This window comes from Urocitellus parryii, chromosome 4, assembly GCF_045843805.1.
Source record: "Urocitellus parryii isolate mUroPar1 chromosome 4, mUroPar1.hap1, whole genome shotgun sequence".
NCBI classification, from domain to species: Eukaryota; Metazoa; Chordata; class Mammalia; order Rodentia; family Sciuridae; genus Urocitellus; species Urocitellus parryii.
In genome coordinates this window covers 45620070-45641485 of record NC_135534.1, presented here as the reverse complement: position 1 = coordinate 45641485, position 21416 = coordinate 45620070, and the positions used below count along the sequence as shown (strand labels likewise).

The following is a 21416-nucleotide window of genomic DNA, read 5'->3' as shown; positions in this document are numbered from 1 at the left end:
ACCCTAATTTCAAGTGCAGTAACTTAAGATTTTTTTTCTTTTAAGGAAGGATTCTGCTGTAAAATATTTGAAACTGGATGATGAGTCCCTTCTAGCTTTAATAGTGGGACCTCTGGGCACCAAAGAGGCAAAGTCCTGATCCTTTCAAACCTCAGAGTGCTGAACACAGACCTACTGTGTGTGAAGAAATGGGATTGAGCAGGATGCAGAAAAGGATGAAGTCTTCAAGACTTGCCCTATGCCTGAGGGCAGTGGGAGAGTGCAGTGTGGCAGTGGAGGAGAGGAAGGCAAGTCAAGGCCCAGTCAAAAGGAGGCTGGTCACTCCTTTGTGGATGGTTTTGGAGCTTGGTTCATCTTACACTTGAATCCATATTCTAGGCCCCTATTGTACTCCACTCTCAGGAGTAGTAAAGTGTAAGCTCAGTGAGTTTATTGTCCTGTCCCTTCACAGATGTTTACATTGACATACGCCAGAGAGCAGATTGGGCTTTGTACACTGAGGCCATGCAGAGAAACGCCAAGAAGCCCCACGTTACAATAGCCTCCAGATGCCTGGGCCGGGCTGGAGCTCACATCAGGTGCTTTGATTTCTTCTGTAGGTTCTCAGTGATGGATGTTAGAATTGACTTGTCATCCTTGTCTGAAAGGTCAAAGAAAATATTTGTTAGTGTTAATGATGCTAGGGGCCAGGGAAACTACAAACTGCTGGGCTTAGTTACTATGTTACTACACAGGAACTGGGAACTGGACCTTGGGACCCTCAATCTGGGGTTGGCTAAGCAGGGCAGGGATCAAGAGCTGTCCCTTTTTTTTTTTTTTTGGCACCAGGGATTGAACCTAGAGGGTTTAATCACTAGCTACATCCCAGCCCTTTTTATATTTTATTTTGAGATGGGGTCTTGCTAAGTTGCTTAGGGCCTCACTAAATGCCTGCGGCTGGCTTTAAATTTGGGATCCTTCTGCCTCAGCCTCCCCAGTTACCAAGAATACAGGTGTTTGTCACTGTGCCAAGCAAGAGCTGCCATTTTCTGGGGGATGGGTACTGGGTACGGGGGCACTCAACTACTGAACTACATCCCCAACCTTATTTTGTATTTTATTTAGAGATAGGGTCTCACTGAGTTGCTCAGCGCCTTGCTGTTGCTGAGGCTGGCTTTGAACTCGTGATCCTCCTGCCTCAGCCTCCCTAGCTGACGGGATTATAGGCATGTACCACTGCCTGGCAAGAGTTACCATTTTTTTCAACACTGAATATTTAACCATGCATTGTGCCAGGCATTGCCATGTACTATTTCATTGAAGCCCCACAGCCTTATGAAATATGTGAGATAAAAGAATCCAGAAGTTTGCTACGGTTATGTGGTTGGTCAGTGATGGCATCAGGGTCCTGGGTTTGTGTGCTTAGAATCAGAGTTAAATCATCAGGGATCTCTCTATCTGTGAAATCAAAGCTGTATAGCTCCCACAGTGCCTGCCCTGGCCTAGTTCTGTGCAGTTTAGCAGCCACTCCAGAGGCATCATTATCTCAGTGCCACTGAACTGAGCACTTGAGAGACAGAGCCAAAAGACATGGTTCTTTCCCCAAGGAAAGGCATCTATAACTGGATGGAAAGAGGTCTGTAACCATGGAGACCATAGCAATTGAGCACCACTCACCTCTGAGAGTTGATAGAGTGACAGAGGATGAGGATGGAGAGAGGAGGGGCAGTGGGAGAGACTTGTTGGTTAGGGACTTTATTTTGAGGATCGGGGAAAGTTAGGGGGGTATTTAAGCAAGAGGAAGCAAAGAGGTTAGTTTTTTTGGGTTCATTGCTGGCTATGTAGCTATGTGTGGGAAGGAATGAAACATTTCCCTCTATGTGCACACATATGAGCAGAAATAAGACATGCATATGCCAGAGGGAGGGGAACATTCAGTCCCTCTGCTGTTTGTGCCTTCCATTTGTCCTTGCCCTAGACCAATAGTTTTCAATCTTGTTTGCACATCAGAATCACTTTCAAAATCTTGTAAACATACAGAGTCCTTCCTGAACCTTGCTAGAGCGATTGTGGTTGGCGAGTCTGGTGACCATCTTTTCTAAAGGTGGTCTAGGATTACCAAAGGTTGCAAACCACAGCTTACTAAAGGATCACAAACTTACATCTGCAGGGGCAAGGAACATAACAAATGATATTGAGAGGATCCAAGAGTGGTAAGAACCCTGAAAATATTTGCACCATCAGATGGCAGTTAGAATAAATAAAAAATGGTGCTAGCCAAATGAAGAGAGTTGATTAATGGCCCCCAAACTGAAATAACTGCTTGGCACCCCTGCCCCTGACAGGATGGACTCTTTGGGGCCTTACCATAGACGGTAAGTGTGCAGCTGCTGCGGTCCTTGCCAAGTTCATTCTCCACCAGCACGCTGTACTCCCCACTGTCCTTTAGTGTGCAGGTGGGAATGACAAGGGTGCATACTCCACTCGTGGAGTTGTACCAGAACTTGGAGTTGGCCGTGATGTTGACATCGCCCTTGTAGAGGGTCACTGTGGGCCGTGGGTTCCCAAGGAAGGCGCAGGTCATGGTGCAATCCTGGCCTTGGAGCACCATGTGTGGCTTGAGCGGAGTCAGGAAACGAGGTGCGTGGCGCCAGTCCTTCTGCTGGTATGGCTTCAGCTTGGTGTCCAGGTTTTCAACTGTGCAGGAGGGATGGGGTGGATGCCTGTGAGTGGCTCCCTAGCTGTCTTAGAGCTTGGAAGGCACCTGGAGACCCAGCCTATATGAAACCCCAAGGACTTGGACCAGATTCTCAGACACCATCAACTCTGGAAGCCCTGATGTTACACTGGTTCCTAAAGGCTCTACCACACTACCCCTCCCTCTCCCAAGCCATTCTAGGGTTCTTTGACCTAAACAGGTTCACAGGTTTTTATACTCTCCCACACCCCAGGAGCTTAGATGTCTTTCCAGTGCCAACTCCTCAGACCTGGGTATTCAAGCTGTTATCCTGGCCTCCAACTCCCCTCCAAACTTCCCCTCTGTCATTTTAGCTTCCATTGGCTAGTATTCTCTGTTCTGTCCCATTTAGTCCCTCATTTCCATTTTTTTCTGTTATCTCCACCCTAAATTTCTTCATTTCTGCTCAGACTTCATTCCTGCTCCTCATAGTCAGTCCCCAGCCCTCACTCCTATAAGCCCCTCTTCAGAGCAGACCAAGAGTCTCTGCTCTAATCCCCTCTCTACCCAACCCTATCCCTGCCTCAAAAATAGGGTATCTACCCATCTCCATGTTTGTATCATCTCTCAAAATGCCCCTAAGATATCTTCTCTAATAAATACCCCTAACATTGACTTTCCTCAGTGTCCCAGATATTAACTTTTCCATCTCAATGGATCTCTGATTTTGTTTATATGTTTATGGATACTAGAGATTTAACCCAGGGATGCTTTACCATCGACCTACATCTCCAACTCTTATTTTTTTTATTTTGAGACAGGTCCTCAATAAGTTGCTGATGATAGCTTTGAATTTGCCATCCTCCTGTCTCAGCCTCCCTAGCCTCTGGGGTTACAGGTGTGTGCCAGGGTTCTCCGATTTTTATCTCAACTCTTGCGTACCCCTTTGTGACCTTTATGTCATCCCCACCATCAGGGCTCCCAGATGTAATGCAAACCTCAAGCTCCTACTTACTGTGGTCCTTATTGACGAGCCAGGTATCCTTGGAGTCCAGTGGATCACTGTCACCAATTTCATTCCTGGCTACCACTCTGAAATAGTACTTTCTGCCTGGGAGCAGCCCTGTCACTGTGTATTTGTTGCTGAAGACACGCTCAGCTGCCGTGAACCATGTGGGACTGCTGGCATCCCGCTTCATGATGACATAGTGCGCATCACCATCTTCCTGCACGTCAGGGCTGTGGTTCCAGGTCAGAGTCACTGTGTTGGGGACCTCCTCAAACAGTTGTAGGTTTGTAGGAGGCCGGGGGAAATCTGGAACAATTGGAAAGTCTATCAGCTACCTGGGGGCTGAAGTATTATGTCCCTATCCTACCTACTTGCCCAGCCCACTGGAAAAAAGGATGAGGCACTTCTCTTCTTTGATTCATAGGCAGCAGATGTCTTGGAGCTAGACAAGCCTCATTCTGAAGTGTTACTCTGACATTTAGTAGCCCTGTGACCTTGGGCAAGTTATTGAGACCTATTTCCTTATTTGCACTATGAAGAAAAACAATGACTACTTGCTTCATAGGAATAATGGATACACTGCATGGTATGGAGTTACTACTACTCAATAAAAGTTTATCTTTTCTTTTTTTGGAGGCTTAGAGCTTTATTATAAAGCTTCCTGTCCTTTCTGTCACTCCAGTTATTCATGGATTCATCTCCCTTTGTCCTTCCTGCCCCTCTCCCATTCTCTAGTCTGTCTGCTGACCATATTCTCATGTCCCAAAGCTCACCAAATAAGACTGAAGAAACTGAAACAATGGCTTGGTCCTAGTTGAATATCAACCAGAGGGGCATCGGGCCTTTGAGAATCAGAGGGGAATCAAACCTCATCACTAGGCAAAGGTGATACAGCCTTTGTAGTGTCAAAGAAGGCTTCCTTAACCTAAGGCCCACTTTCCAGCGGGAGGAGCTTAAACAGCAGTAAGCTACATTTGGAATATGCAGGGATACCTCCTGGGGCCTTCTGCCTGCTGTCCATACCTGTCACATGCACGTGAATGTCATAGTGTGCCTCTCCAAATTCATTCTGGAGCAAGATTCGATACACCCCTGAGTCAGAGCGCTTGGTGCTATTGATGAGGAATTGGGAATGGTTTTTGCCTTTGGTGATTGTTTCCCGGCCCTTTGTAGTGATACCATCTTTCTTCCAGATCACATTGGGTGGTGGTGAGCCCTGGGTGGTGACAGGAGGTGGTACCATCAATCACCCAGATGGTATTTGGGAGAAGGCCCTCTCAAGAAGTCTCCTGCCAGTCTAGTGCCAGGAATTGGGCAAGGGGGAACAGAGTCAGAGGCAGAGACTATGATGTCTACAATAGTCATCTTGGTTATGTGGAGGGTATATGGTGGCCAGGGTCAGCAACAACTCACAGAGAAGGCTGCATGGATGCAGAGAGCTGTCCCAGCACGAACCACCATGTGACTCTTCAGCCGTGCACTGAGGTCAAACTTTGGGGCAGCTGAGATGGAAGAGAAAGAAGTAAGGGCATGAACCTCTTTCCAGAAGATTCAGTTTAAGACTTCCCTCCAAAGCCTTTCCCAACCTCTGCTCTTTCCTGGGCCCATTAAAGGATATCAGATCTATAGATGCCCAGCAACACTGTGAAGCATTTATTTGTTTCCTGTCAGTCTCCCTCTACTACTATGTAGGATCCTAGAAGGCAGGTCTTGTGTCTTGTTTATTTCTATATCCCTGACACTGCCCTTGGCTCACAGTGGATACCATTTGGCACACAATGAGTGCTTCTGGGGTTACTTCTAACTCTGTCCAGGTACAAGGCACAAGTGAGAAATGAATTTTTTTTTTCTCAAGATGCTGAGGATTGAATTCATAGCCTCATGCATGCTAGGCAAGTGCTCTACCACTGAGCTATAGCTATAGCCCTGGATTACTTTTCCTTGTTCTTCTCTTTTTGTTTCTGAGATGGGGTCTTGTTATGTTGTCCAAGTTGCTCTGAAATTCCTGGGCTCAAGTGATCCTCCTACCTTAGCCTCCTGAGTAGCTGGGGCTACTTTGGATAACTTTGTCTTGATATAGCACCACCCAATTTCCCCTTGTGGGATGAGACCCTTGAGAGGAAGGTTTGGAGCTAGAATGATAGGCCTGAACCCTCAGCCCTCTCTGTCCTTACCTGGTGGTGGCATGGCACGAACCCCTTCATCTAGCTCCACAGGCTCCCCAACCCCAGCTTCATTCACAGCCCGGATGCGGAAGAAGTACTTCTGCCTCTCAGTCAGGCCCCCCACTGTGTAGCAGGTGCCTGAGATGGGGATTTTTGTGCACTTGGACCACTCCTTGCTGTCTTCAGCCCGCATCTCAAGGATATAGCCAGAGGGTGGGTCTCCTTCTATAGGCTCCTGCCAGCCCAGGGAAATACTCGAGTTGGATGAATCAGACACATGCAGTCCCTGCACCAAGCCTGGGGGTTCTAGATAGGACAGACATCCAGTCAGTCCCCAACTGATCCCACTCACCCTCCCATTCATCTCCCCAACACCCTCACTCAATCTCAACAATACCTTTACTACCTCATCTGACCATGCCTACTTCTCACCCTCAATATTCCTGGGCCCTAACTTGTACCACTTCTACTACCGACTCCTATAGCTCACATCCTCAAAACTTAACCTTTCACACCCAACAACCTCCAAATTCAATTCTTTTACCAATTCAATAGTTTCATCCTTAAAATTAATATTTAACATTCCTCACACAAATTCGCATAACCCATACATTCAAGCCTACATTCAAAACGCCAACTTTTAACCATTTCTACTATATCAATTTATAGGGAGTACCATGACCTCATCTTTTAAACTCATCCTCCCAATCATCTTCCCAACACCCTCACTCAATCCTCAACATACCTTTACTACCTCACCTGACCAGAAATGTTTAAAGCTTGATAATACCTTTTCCCACACTGACTCCTCACTATTCCTGATGCTCAATCTTTATTTTCTTTTCTTTCCTTTTTTTTTTTTTTTGGTACTTGGTATTAAATTCAGGGATGCTGTACCACTGAACCACATCCCAGCTCTTTTTAAAAACATTTTAAATATTTTATTGAACTTAAATAATTGAATATCCAGCCATTTTCCCCAGCCCTTTTAAAAACTTTTTATTGTGAGATAGGGTTTTGCTAGGTTCACTAGGGCTTCAGTAAGTTGCTGAGGCTGGCCTTGAACTTTTGATCCTCCTGCCTGAGCCTCCCAAGTCACTAGGATTACAGGCAGGCGTGCACCACTGTGCCCAGCTGGCTTTATTTTGTGTGTGAATCCTGTCCCTCCACAAGCCTGGAAGTTTCTAATGAATGGAGCCTGTATGATCTCTTCTATCAGACTTTTCCAGGGAAGAAATTCTCTCTGTGCTTTATGAGCTAATTCCATTATGTGTTGAGGCCTGGCAGCCCCATACTCACTAACAGGATCCTTGGCTACCACTGAACTGGATGGCATACTGGGCTGTCCAGGGCCTGCCTTATTCACAGCTATAACTCGGAATTCATATTCTGTGTCCTCCAGGAGACCATCCACGGTATACTTGGTATCTGAAATGGGGAGATGAAGGGTTTATGAGTCTAGGAGCATCCATGGAGTGAGAGGTCAAAAAGTGAGATATCTTAGAAGAGGAGGTCATGAGATGCTGTTAAAATACTCAAAAGAGTAGGGGAAAGCAGAAATTCAGAGTAGCAACGGGTCCCCTCAGCAAGATTTCCTTTGGTCCCTCTTGAGCTTCTGCTCCTAGGACCTTACCCTGTACGGGGTCCTTGTTGACTGGTACCCACAAGTTACTGCCTTTCTTTCTTCGCTCCACAATATAGCCAAGCACTGGGGCTCCCCCATCCTGTGTAGGGGCATTCCATGTGATGGTCACAGTTTCTTTGGTCACATCAGTCACTTGAGGCTGGGAGGCAAAACCTGGGGGTTCTGTGGAGCCATGGAGAGGGCAAAGGTTAGGAGAGGGGAGCACATAGACTGTTGTTCCCCCATGTTGACCTCTTTCCCCTAATAAAACCTGATTGATACTTAACTTTGGTTGTACTTTATCATCAAGTGGGGTATAAAAGGAAATCACCATTGACAACTAATGAGCTTCTGGGGTTACTTCTAACTCCAGAAGTAACCCTATCCTATCTAGAAGTCCTGTCTAGAAGTAGGACCCAGTAATATCTGGGTCCTACTTCTAGATATTCTAATTTAATTGGGCTGGGGTAGAGTGCAGGCATTAGCATTTTTAAAAAACCCTATGTGATTCTAATATACAGCCAAGAATAATGATCACTGACTTAAACATTCCAATCACGTGACCCCCCGTTCCCCGTTTGCTACAGTTCTCTTTCTACTGTCTTGACACATTGAGACCTGGAAATCAGTTGGGAGGGGTGTAACAAGTAATTAATTAGCAGTCATAATTAAAATGCCCATATTGTCAAGGGTTTTCATTGGGAAAAATATGAAGAGAATTTTCAAAATTATCCCTAAAGTGACATTATGTTCCCTGGGATTCTAGGATGGTATCTAGAATAGTAAAAAAGTGAAGTTAGTTTTTTGGAATTGTGCATATCTAGGTATACCCAAGGGGATATGCTGCATATGTGATCTGATGGGAAAAAGTTTGGAATTCCTGCCCGAAATTATGTTCTATTCTTCCTCTACAGTCAATCTGTTTCACAGGTCAGTTAGATGATCCTGTGGAATTCCCCAGTGTTCCTCACTGGCTGAAGGACCCCAGCCTGACCCCTGGCTGAGCCCCTGAGTACCAGGCAATCTCACTGACCTATGGGATTTCCTGCAAATACTTCGTCAGTCTCCAGGGGGTCACTCACACCCTCTGAATTGACTGCCAGGATACGGAACTGGTAGGCTTTTCCCTCTTCCACCTTATTGGTGGAGAAGTTGGTGACTTTGCCATCCACCTCGCCTATCTTAATCCAGGATTTCTTGCCAACTGCCCTCCGTTCCACTATGAACTGTGTCACAGGTCGTCCTCCGTTGTCCTTAGGGGCCTTCCACTTCATGTGCACACAATTACCCGAGAGCTCCAGGAATTCCACTCGGCCCTGTGGAGGCTTGGGGCGGTCTGAGGACAGAGAACAGCTTCACAATAGGGCTTTGAAGCAAAGGATCAGAAGAGGCTCCTCCCACTCACCAGGTGTCTGGCCAGCCTGAGGCATAAATGGATTCTGAGCTTTCTGGATCTCTTGCCTTTCCCTGTGTCCATTAGCCTTCCTCCTAAGACTTGCCAAAAGAATTTGATCCTTGCCCTCTGAACCTCCTGCCTGGATAGAAATGGGTGCATTTCTGCACCCCCTAGGAACTCTTGCTTTAGCTGGTCCTCTGGTATCTTTCTAGACAAGTTCTCTCCCACTTTTTAGCTTCCAGAACACCAGTGATTTCTAGCATCACATTCTATAATTACTTGTTTATCCCTTTTGGGTTGAGGTACTGCTGGGGATACTTCGTCTCTTTATCTCCAACACTGAGAACACAGAAGAGGCACTCTTCTGAATTGAATTAAAACCCAAACCTTTCTATCCCACAGTGGTGGAATTGCAGGCAGGGGAGGTGGTGATAGGGTGTGCATATATTGGAGGTTGAATATAAGCTCATTAAGGCCAGCTCCTCATCTAATTCTTTATCCCAATGTTTAGACCAATCCCAAATCCCAATCTCATCCCCATCCAGATTTCCCATTTTATTTATTTCCCTACCCTTTCACCTCCACCTCACTCCATTTCTTTTCCTACCTCACCACTTTACCCAGCGAACCTCACCTCCATTCCTAAAATCCCACCTCTCTTTCTCCTCATTTCCCCCTAAACTTCTAGCCATGTCTTTGTTATTCAGTCAAGAATAATACTTAATAACATACTGAAAATTCTACTATGTGCTGTGCACTGGTTATACACTTTAAAACCACTAAAAATTGATAATGTAGGGAGAAAAACATCACCCCGTTCCTGGTGGGAAACAGGCTTGAGAAGCCCACTTGACCAGGGTCACTTAGGAAGTTAGGAAGTGGTCCTCTGTTTGTTAGCACTCCAGCCCCATCCCCTGACCAAACAACTCTGTGGTGGTCCTCCTCACCAGCCTGCCACTTGCCCTGAGCGCTGGGCAGCCAGTGCCTCCAGATAGTCCTGCCGGGCCCTTTCCTTACCCAGTACATTGAGGTGCAGAGTGGCTGTGGCTGTGCCGTAGTCATTCTTAAGCTTGAGCAGAACCAGGCCACTGTCTTCACGCACGCAGTTTGAGATGGTGAGCAGTGCCTGGTCTTCCCCGCGCTCCATGGACACGCGTTCCTCCTCCGTAACTTCCATGCCGTCCTTGTACCACGTCACTTTGGGCAGTGGCTTTGCCCGAAAAGGCACCTTTATGTGGGCTGTGTGGCCTACCTTCACAGTCACAGGGTGTGCAGCTAGTGCCTCCAGGATTGAGGGGTCAATGGCAGGAGGATCTGAAGAGGAGGGTAGCAGGGAAGGCTTGCCCACCAAAGATGGGGAGGGGTCAGTGGGGAGGGGTCATGAGCGTGTGGGCAGGCCAGGAGTCCTTGCAACTCCTTGGACAGGACCTTACCTGCGATGAATACGGAGGCTTCACTCTCGGCGCCCTTGGCTCGGAATGTATACTTGCCCTCATGCTCCGGGCCCATGTTGGGGAAGATGAGCTTGTGCACTGCACCCTGCTTCACGATCTGCACACCCGGCAAGTCAGTGATCTAGGGGACAAGGGGTGGGAGTGAGTGAGAGCGTGGGCCAGGTAGATCTCCTTCGCCCCTTCCCTGGTTCCTGCCTCCAACCTCCTTGCCATCCTTCAGCCACACGCCTTCCACCTTCTCGTCATTCAGCACTACGCACAGTTCCGCTGGGCTCCCGGTGGCAGCGTGAACGTCAGACATCCCGCTCTTCACTGTGGCCAGGCGCTCTGGGAAGAAAGGGTCTGGACTGACTCAGGGGGAAGGAATTCATGGGAAAATGGCTGATGGTATGGTAGTGGGAGCAGTTAGAGATGAGATGTCAATCAAAATCATTTGTGATGAACAGATGAGTTGGCCTTGGTCTGTAGATTGCTCCATGGTCAATGTGTGGGGTGGGGGGCTGGTGCAAGTAGGTGTTAGAGGATTTGGGGAAAGGTCAGTGTTTTGGGAAATGGCAGCCAAGAAGACTGAGAGATGGTTAATGGGGGAATTGATTAGTGGAGGATGCTTGGCTGGGACGTAGGATGTGATATTGAAGACAGAAATGATGTACATGCAGGTTATGAGTGGAGTTTGGATGTTTAGTTGTGGTTATGTTGGTTGATGGGATGCCTAGTGTCATTGGAATTGAGGTTGGTCAGGGTCAATGAGGAATGGTTACACTTAGGGAGTAGCGGATGGTCAGGGCTGCTGGGGATGTTCAGAATCTGGAAGTAAAAGATGAAGTTAAAGAATTTGGGATAGAATCTGGGAGATGGGGGAGGATCATGGTCTAAAAAGTATGAATGTTCAAGGAATGGGGGATTTGAGATTGTTGGAATTTGGGAGATAGTGGTGATCAGAGTGGGGAGGTACAAGTTGGTCATGATCTGGTGAGGTTTGAAGTCAGTAAGGAGCAGATCAGTATCTGTTGTAAGGAAATTTCTGGGTTAGTGGGTTGGTAGTGTGGGCTGACGGGGTACCTTCCACAGTGAGGGTGGCTGTACTACAGTATTCAGTGGGATCCCCATTCTGCATGGCCACCACAGTGTACTCGCCACCGTCACTGAGCTGTGCATCCTCAATGATCAGTTCTGCTCGCTTGCCCTCGTGGTTCATGCTATACTTGGAGCCATGTGCCAGCAGCTGCCCATCTTTCTTCCATCTCAGTGTCACATCCTTGGAATTCAGCTCACACTCGAGACATGCACGACTCTTCTCTTTCACACGTGCATTTTTGAGAGTGCTCACAAACTTTATGGGGATGCCTGTAGATAGAAAGACACACACACTTTGGCCTATTCCTAAACTCTTAGTATCCTTTTAGTGCAATTTATATGCTGCTTTGCCCTCTTTTTGGCCCTAGAAAATGTAAGAACTTGACACATTGAGTGTGTTTGTATGCAATACGTGACCCAAGGAACTGCATGGCAGGGAGAGTCCCAGCTCTGCCCTTACTCAGTTGTTGATTTCATACACCTCATTTACCTTGTTGAGTGTCAGTTTCCTCTTACGTAATGTGGGATAACAACTTCTACAGCACTGCAGGCAAGATCTCTGATGTTGTACCTGCCATGTCTGAACTTTCGAAACTGCTGTACTTCTCTTGGGGATGTTTTTTTTCTCTCCCCATTCTCTGAAAGCAGAACTGCTTTTTGTTCTCCTTGTTAAGACTTGGGCATTACCTCATCATATCAGTATCTGACATTGCCAGGTGGTGCCCCTTCCTTGTGCTCCCATGGCCTCTATAACTGTCTCCATCACAGCAGTGATGATTCCATGTGGCAGATCCCAGGTGTGATTCATGTGAGTAACATGTTCATTGGTGTACCCACCATCATGTACAAATCTCCAAACTAGCAATAATATTGGAATGCTACATAAATGTGCTATATGATATGACGTTAAAGCCATAATAATTTCCATGATATCCCACCTCAAAAGACTTCAGCATGTCTTGATCCCTAGCCCAAGAACTGCTATTTTAGTTATTTTCACACCTGCCTCCCTTACTAGACTAGGAGTTTTCAGAAAACCCTCTTCCCAGTACCTGTCACATGAACGAATGGACAGGAGGATGTATGATTGCCCTTGCAGAGGTTACTATGGCACAAAGCCCACCCCTCAGGTTCTTCCCCAACCACTCACGGTCAATAGTGAGCTGAGCCTTCTGTACCAGGTTCCCTGCTTGAACAGAGAACTCGCCACTGTCGCTGAGTCTGGCATCCTTTATCTTAAGTGTGTGGGTCAGACCATCCTCAGACACTGAGATTTCATATTTGTCATCCCTCTTCAACTCCTTCCCATTGAACTTCCACACAAAGTTGGGCTCTTTCTTTGAGAGGCGGACCTCAAACAAAGCTGTCTGGCGCTCTGTCACCTTTAGTGGCTTCAGATCTCCTAAGATCTTCAGTGGCTCATCTGCAGCAAAGAATGGGGGAGGTTGAACACAGAAGGGAACATGGATATGCAAGTGTCACTGGTGTTCTGTAGACCACCACTGGGGGGAAGCACCCTTTCTTTCATCCCACTGGTGAGCCCTTCTTCTCTGGAGTCTATTCCCAGGGTCTCCTCTCCAGTAATGTTAATAGCCATTTTTTTAAAAAAATATATTTTAGTTGTAAATGGCTCTTTTATTTTATTTACTTATTTTTATGTGATGCTGAGGATCAAACCCAGGGCCTCACACATGCTAGGCAAGTGCTCTACCACTGAGCCACAACTCCAGCCCCTAATAGCAATTTTTAAAAACCTTCTAGCCAATTTGCACATATTAGTTCATCCATTTATCACATATATTTTACCTGATTCCACGTTTTACAGTTTTATTTTTACTGAAGAAAAGAAGTTAAATAACTTGCCTTAAATCTTACATCTCATAATTAGCAGAAGCTGGGATATGACTTTCCAGTAGTCTAGCTTCAGAGTCTGTGCTCTTAACCAATATGCTACATGTCCCACAGCACTTATTATCTCACAGTCCTCTCCCTTACAGCTTATTTTTTTTCTTCTATTAACACCCATCTTCTTGCAGTTCTTTCATGCATAATCCCACAGTTTCTCTCCAATATCCCCAAGGACCCCTCCCTGGCCATTCCTCTCCCAGACCCACATTCATACCCAGCACTGTGAGCTGTGCACTCAACCGCTTATCACCCACAGACAGGCTGTAGACGCCGGCGTCACTCATGTTTACGTTGGTAATCACCAGCATGTACTTGGTGCCCATCTGCTTCACATCATACTTGCCCAGGGAGTATTGGATCCTCAGTGGCTCAGTATCCTGCCTCATGGAACAGGTGGGAAAGCTGATGAAGGGGTTTAGGAGGAGTCTTTCAGAGCTCCCCATTCCCCAAAGCCAGCTTAAGCAGGTGGATGCATTGTCCATCTCTCTAAACATTCTCAGAGGCCCCTATAATCTCTCTAGTCTCATTTATCTGGCTTGAGGGATTCAGAATCCCTGTCTCCCCATAAGGCTTTTTTTTTTTTTTGAGAGAATTTTTAATATTTATTTTTTAGTTCTCGGCGGACACAACATCTTTGTTGGTATGTGGTGCTGAGGATCGAACCCGGGCCGCACGCATGCCAGGCGAGCGCGCTACCGCTGAGCCACGTCTCCAGCCCCTCCCCATAAGGCTTAAACTCTTAATATGTATGAGTTCATTAGATGCTTTCTCCTAGAGGTACAGATCTTCAGTGACCTTATGATTATCTAATCTAGCCTTTTAGTGTAACGACAGGTAGACTGAGGCACACAGAGAGAAAAGTGACTGTCTTTGATCAAAAGCAAAGTGATGGAAGAGCTAAGAATAGAGTCCAGCTCCCTGCCTCTTTCAACTGTATGAGGGCATTCTCTTGATGGGATGGAAGAGAGGCCCTGGCTTAAAATAATGAGAGGGTCTGAGAACAGAGAGGATGCAAAGAAGAAATTATATTGCTAGGGTGGACCCCTACCTTGATCCATATCATCTTGACATTGGGGTCCTTCAGCTCCAGGATGCACTCAAAGGTTATTGTGGTATCAATCTTGGTCTCTATGTCTTCCAGGGGCTTCAGAATCCGGATGGCCTGTAAGATTATTTTAATAAAATGGCAAATGTTAGAGCATCTGGAGTATGCCCAGGTGGTTTCCAAAATTCTAGAGGAGACCCCCTAAGGGACTTGGGAGAAATGAGTAGGCTCATTAAATAACTCCTTCCCCCAGGGTCATTGATCAACTAGAAGGTTTAGGAGAAGAATATTATGGGGGATGAGAAAGGAACTGCTATTTGTGAAAGTGACTTTGTATCTGGGCCTATTACACAGATTCTGTAAAGTTTTGATGCTTAATATGAGTTTGTTGAGTGAAGAAATGAATGACAACAACACAAAAACAAATAAAGGAGGAAAGTATAGTTTTCACTTTGCAGATGAGGAAATGGAAACTCAAGAGAGATACTCAAGGTCACACAGCCAGTAAAGCAGTAGAGCTGGAATTTGATGCCAGATCTCTATGATTCCAAAGTTCATGCAAGCACACACCAGGAAGAGGTAAAGAGAGGAGAGGTAGGAGGAAGTGACTTGAGTTCCTTTCCTGCTCTTGCAGTGGAAAGTAGGCCTCTGAGACTGTGTGTGCAGGTTGGCTTTAGCACTGGCATTGAAGCCCACGCCCTGGCTTGCAGGTTCCAGCCCCCTGCTGGGCACTGACCTCCACTTCTGCTTTCTTCTTCATCCCTTTGAGCTTCTTGAGCAGCCCCCGGAAGTCAGTGAAACCATACTCCATGCAGACCTTTTCAAAGTCTTTCTTGGGCACCTTGGACAAAATTTCCAGCATCTCTTTCTCATCTGTCACTTTCTGCTTCTTCTTGGGGGGTGGAGGAGCCCTGGAGAAAGAACGGACCAAGCTGTACTAAGTGCCTCCCATCTGAGGACAGAGGGAGCTTTCCCAACTTTGAATCCATGAATTCTTGGAATTCAGGGACCTGTTGAGGGGCCTTTGAAGGCTCCAGCTTGGGTGGGAGAGTGTACCCTGGGCTTCCTAGTCTCACCTCTTCTTCAACATCTTCTTGAAATCTAGTTTTTCTTGACCTGAGGACAGAAAGAGGGGCAATGTCAGACAGAGGGGAGTCTAAGTCTATCTTAAGAGCAAAGGCCAGGAGGAGGGGGCTGTCTCACCCTCTGTCACCAGCAGGGACACGGTGTAGATGGCATCTGCATGGTCATTGCTTGCAATGCACTTGTAGTTGTCGGAGTCATCTGAGGTCAGTGGTTCCAGCTGGATCAGACCATTAGAGGGCACAGGGAGGGAACCACAGAGTGACTTCTTATGAGATGAGGAAAGAGACTTTCTTTGGGGAGGGACTGAGTGTTGGATGGATTGAGCAGCCTCTATGATTTGGAGGTACCAAGTAATAGCTAGTTTGAGGATGCCTGTTTTCCACCTGATTTTCTGGTAATAACATTCTCTATCTGCTTCTCAGATTCTGTCCCTGGGTTGAGAGCTCCTAGAAAGTGGGGACTTTCTGACTTCTAAGTTTTCAGCACCAAATGAACATTTTCTTCATGTAATACATTCATTTACTCCTTTGTATTAGTGGCTGTGCTAAACCCCAGGAAACAGTGAATAGGGTTGACTTGGTGCATGTCTGCAGGCGCTTACAGCTGGATGGGCTCTGGGAAGTCAAGGTAATCATAAGTGCTGCTGAATGAATGAGCTTATGTAAGGGGTGGCCAGTAGGGGGACTCTAGGGCAGCTTGTGTGCTTGTGCCAGGCTGAGTCCAGTTAATGCTGGGATTTGGAAGAAGAAGGAGCCAACTTCTGTCAGAGGGATTCTGTCCTTCTGGGACTTGGGGGAGAGAGGAGATCTTTTTTTCACAAAGGGATGTGGGGCAGGACCAGAGTAATTATAGGGTCGGGAGTAATTATAGGCCTACATCTCCCAGTAATCCACCATCCCTTTCCTCCAATGGCCTGAAGCCAGAGGTTGAAGCCGAGTACCAGCTCTTGGGAAATGACCCGGAAGCTGATTTTCCTAAGGCAGGACTTTTCTGGGTCCAAACCTCCCTATGCTCATACCTGCTCTGGCCAATCGATCCCAATCCCGGAGGCTCTACTCCTCATTGTCACTCTGCCCACTATGATTCTGCAGCTTCCTCCCACATCCACTGATTTGATCTCTCCTTTGTCTTTGGCTCTCTCACCTTCTGGCCCCATCCTTCTGACTTTGCCTTAGCTAGACCTTGCTATGTGGGTAATTTTGGTTCCCTTCTTTGACTAGCAAAACCACAGTTCCTGAGTCGGCCTCTTCCAGCCTGCCGGTGCCTTTAGGGCAACAATGTCCTGTTTTCCCACTGCCCAGTTTTTGGGTGGCCCTTGTGGCTCTCTTTTAGGTGTGAGGAAAGGCAATCCGCCCTGGGCTCCCTGCTTCCCACCTCCTTGGTAATGGACCTTGACATCAGGGCGCACCTTCAGCACGTGCTCCTTGTTAATGCTGTCGTAGAATATCTTGGCGGACTCCTTGATGGGGATGCCACTCTCCCTCTTCCAGGAGACGTTGGGTTTGGGGTTCCCCTGCACCCGTGCTCGGAACTCAGCTTTATCCCCTGTGGAGGGCACAGGACACATTTTTACCTCCGCCCACAGGCTAGACACTCTGCCTGCTCTCTCCTCTTCCTGGGGATCTGGGCCTGGCCCAGGCCAAGGGGAGGATACTACTCACTTGGCTCTGCCAATGTCTGTGTATTGGGGAACATTGGGTGGGGCGGGTGAACCTGGGGACGAAAGGGAAGCACCAGGAGATTGGGGAAAGACAGGCAGTGACACACCCTCAGGTAAGGTGATTGGGTGAGGTTTCTCCACAAACTCAGGGACGCTCTCGCCGGCAGGGATGTTGGAACTCCGGGTCACCAAACTGAAGAACTCCACTGTGCTGGAGGACTTCCTCGTCATGACTTCCTCTGTGGGAGCAGGTGAGAAGTCAGAATGGGCTCCAGGTAGGGAGCTCAGTTCTGGATTGGAGAACTCATTTTTGCTTTAGGGGATGGATGGTGGAGCAGGAGAGCCAATAGCCAGCAGGTACGGGACCCACTTTCGCACAGAAAGAGGGACCTCAGTGCCTCACACATGCTAGGCAAGCGTCTACTACTGAGCCACAACCCTGGCCCCACATAAAAAATAAAAACCAAAACAAATAAAATAAAGGTGTTGTGTCCATCATATGAGAGAGAGAGAGAGAGAGAGAGAGAGAGAGAGAGAGAGAGAGAGAGAGAGAGAGACCTTAGTAGATGGGGCATTGCTATGTCAAATTGTAGCCACTAGGGGACGTCAACTCCTTTCCACTCCTCAATGGTCAATTACCTCACTGTTCCACAGCCCTGAATCTTATTATTTTTTATTAAAAAAAGAGTATTCAGGGACTAGGGATATAGCTCAGATGGTAGAGTGTTGCCTCGCATGCAGAAGGCCCTGGGTTCAATCCCCATCACCACACAAAAAACAAAACAAAAAGGAGTCTTCCCTGATATACATCTACAATCTCATTGACTTGGGAAGCTGAGGCAAGAGAGTTATAAGTGGAAGGCTAGCTTGGGCAATTTAGCAATGCCCCTGTTTCAGAAACAAACAACAACAACAAAAACCCACTTCTATTTTAGGATTTTCTTGTTTTCTTGGGCTTCTCTTCTGGAAGTCTTTGTACCTCACTAGCATTAAGATGGGCCAGACATTTCTGCTTGTGAAGGCTGTAGCTTAGTTAAGCTTGGCTCCAGACTTTCCCCCCTGCCATTCTGTGGATTCATCATTCATTGTCTTGAAAGTAGTGATTTTCCCCAACCTTCATTCTGGGAATGGAGCTTTGGGGTCCTCTATCATTAAGATATACTCCCAACACTTTTTATTTTGAGATAAGTTCTCACTAAGTTGCCCAGGCTCGCTTTCAATTTGTGATCCTCTAGCCTTAGTCTCCAAGTACTGGGATAAAAGGCATGCACCACCATATCTAGTCTCAGAGTGGTGATTCTTAATTGAAGGACAGGATATAGTCCCATTTCAGCAGGGATATGCATATGAATCTCATTATTTGAGTATATTCACTTTTTATTTGTTTATTTTTCAGTGCTGGTAATCCAACCCGGGACCTTTGCACATGCTAAGCATATGCTCACTGAGCTATACCTCTAGCCCCCAAGAGCATATTCAATGTGGTAATATAAGTTCCTATTTGGAAAACAAAAAACTATTTTAGCACTATAAACAACAGAAAATCTTCTTAGCTGGTGAGTTATCAACAAATAACAATTGTTCTCATTTATGGGGCATGTTCCTTGTACAAGAAACTATGGTAGGCACATATCAGAGATGATTTTATTTAATATTCACAGCATTCCACGGAAGTAGGTGCCTTTAGCATCCCCATTAATTGGAAGGATCAAGATGAGAAAACAAAACCAAACCATAATCCTATTAAGCTCTCATGGTCTTCTTTGAAATAATGACTGGAGTTCTTAAATAGCTGTGTGGAGGCTGTATCTGGCCTGAAGATGTCTTTTATTTGACCTCTGCAATATGTAGACAAAAAAGCAACCCTATGTCTGAAAACTGAAATAGTTCACATAAAAATTCAGATTGCTGTATTCTCAACACTGAACTCATTCCCACATTAACAGTCAGTGGGAGGTGAGATGTGGCTGTCCTTTAGATGGAGTGTCCTTTCCAGTTTACCCATCCTTTACCCACATTTATATTCACTGCATGGACTCTGTTGGTCAGTAGTTTTCAACTCTGGATACACATCAGAATCCCTGGAGAGCTTTATGAGAATAACTGATTTAATGGTCTGGAGTGAAACTTAGGTATTGACATTCTTTTCACCTTCTCCACCCACTAAACTAAGGTTGCTCTATTATGTGACCAGAGAGGAGAACCATTGATATAAATCACTTGAATTTGCAACTTCTGGTTTAGAATTTAGACCTTGGGTCCTGGCTGTTCTACCTACTCTGCCTCATTAGCCAGGAGTGCTTGGTCTAGAATGTTTATCTGACTTTGACCTTGTGCACAGAGGACTTTGAGAGACTCTATCCTTCTGGAACCTTGAGGGAGAGGCAATGATTGTGAGGATGGCCCCTGGCCATCTTTTAATCACTTTCCACTAGAGACATTAAACTAAAACAGTCTGCAGTGCTCTGAGACCCTTTCTCAACTTTCTCTTGGATCTATCCTGGCCCAAGTCTGGTCCCCAAGGGTTAAGAACCTGGGAGCTTAGGTCACTTGTTTATGTGTTCATCCTCTCTCCACTGGTAGCCAAGTCTCCAGTTTCTTAAATGGAACAGTATCAGCATTACTCATATGTAGATAAGGTGACTACCTTCCTATCTTTCCTCATGTTGAAATTCTACTATGGGAAACACAGTCCATTAGCCTCAGGTCTCCTTAAGCAATTTAGATTTTATCAGTCTTTCACACACACATCCATGTGACTGGTTTTTCATAATCTGTTTTCCTGGATCTATGGGTGAACATCCAGCTGGGTGAAGATTTATCAAGCCCCAGATTAGAAGCACAGGTTGGAAGGGGGTTGCTATTGGTATTGCGGGCTCCTGAGAGGCCCACTAGTGGCAAGGACTGAGGCTACTCCAGGATAGGTGTGGACGAATAAAGCTGCCCCTTCCCAACCCCCCTTTCTCTACTTGCCTCCCACGATCTTGGTTGTCTGGGAGAAGGTCTGTATGTGGGTGGTGGAGCTGGAGAACTCCATGGACACGTGCTCCTGCAGCATCTGCTGGTGGTGAATGGTCGTCATGGTGACAATAGACTTGAGCACTCACCTGTGAGGACCAGGGGAAGAATGAGGCCACAAAGAACATGGGAGGGAGAAGGAGGGTGATTCAGAGATGTTTGTTCATGTGTGAGTGCATGTGTGTGGGTGGGTGTATGGGCAATGGGAATGCAGAGGAAAGGGTGAGGAGAGCAGGCCTTTGCTCTCTGGCCTCTCTTTTCTTCACTCCTTATCCCTTTCTCTGATTGATTACAAGTACCAATAGGCCTGTCCCCTCACCAGGTAACCCAAAACAATTCCAAGTTCTTAGAAGGGGAAGATACAGGGCTGAGAATAAGTAAGCCAACCAAGTAGGGTCCATAGGGTGCTGAGGATACCTGTGGACATGGGTGCTTCACCAGGAGGTAATGACACAGGACCTGAGAAGGAACTTCCTGACTAAGCCATGCTGGAACATTCCTTAGAAGGAACCTCTGGATCTTCTCTCTGGGTCCTAGGGACCCCTGGCTTTGGTGGAATGCTAAGATAGATGACCATTCATTCCCACAGCTTTGCTTTCACTTATGACACAGTAAAGACAGAGGCTTAGTTTATATTCATTATAATTTTATGACGTATATAAGTATAGTTCAACCACATTAAAAAAGAAATTAAAACATCTCCTTCCCACTCCTGGGTGCCCCATCTCCCATGCTCCCCTGAGAGGTTACTGTATGTAGCCTTTAGGCTCCTTCGTGAGAACACAGATGTATGTTCTTTTTTTTTTTTTTTTAATGTCTATTATACACACTGTTCTGCCCCCTTTCATTTTTTACTTAATATTATCTTGGAGACCTTTGCATGCCAATTCATGAAGAATTTTTTCATTCTCAACAGATCCACAGTATCTGATAAATGTATATACCTGCCTCCTTTAATCCGCATATCAATTTTAAACCCTTATTTGATATATGAGGAAAATTATGCCTAAGAGAAATGACCTGTCCACTGTCCAAGCTTACTCAGAACAGGGTCCTAGCTGCTGCTGCTGCTTCTTTTTTTTTGTTGTTGTTGTTGTTGGAAATTAAACCCAGGAGTGCTTAACCACTGAGCCATATCTCAGGACTTTTTTATTTTTTGAGACAGGGTCTTGCTAACCTGCCGAGGCTGGTTTCAAACTTGTGATCCTTCTGCCTCAGACTCCCAAGTCACTGGGATTACGGGTAAGTGCCACTGTGCCTGGCAATTCATAACTTCTTGGCTTTCAGGCCAGTGGACTTCTAGGGAATCAAAAGCCTT

At 46.4% G+C, this 21416-nt stretch overlaps 1 protein-coding gene across 1 annotated transcript; it reads right to left on the bottom strand.

Moving 5' to 3' along the window:
• Positions 1 to 126: 126 nt before the first annotated feature.
• Igsf22 (immunoglobulin superfamily member 22) lies at positions 127 to 20175 on the bottom strand. The gene is made up of 22 exons (XM_026414492.2): positions 20054 to 20175; positions 17188 to 17319; positions 16829 to 16965; positions 15538 to 15637; positions 15411 to 15450; positions 15071 to 15245; positions 14338 to 14451; positions 13504 to 13666; positions 12532 to 12804; positions 11367 to 11651; positions 10507 to 10631; positions 10284 to 10425; positions 9868 to 10164; positions 8488 to 8790; positions 7464 to 7637; positions 7130 to 7258; positions 5840 to 6136; positions 5079 to 5167; positions 4689 to 4881; positions 3672 to 3971; positions 2347 to 2676; positions 127 to 640 (listed from the first exon to the last, which is right to left on the bottom strand). The coding sequence occupies exons 1-22, from the start codon at positions 20160 to 20162 to the stop codon at positions 570 to 572; spliced, it is 3978 nt and encodes a 1325-aa protein (XP_026270277.1). The 5' UTR covers positions 20163 to 20175; the 3' UTR covers positions 127 to 569.
• Between the last annotated feature and the right edge of the window lie 1241 nt (positions 20176 to 21416).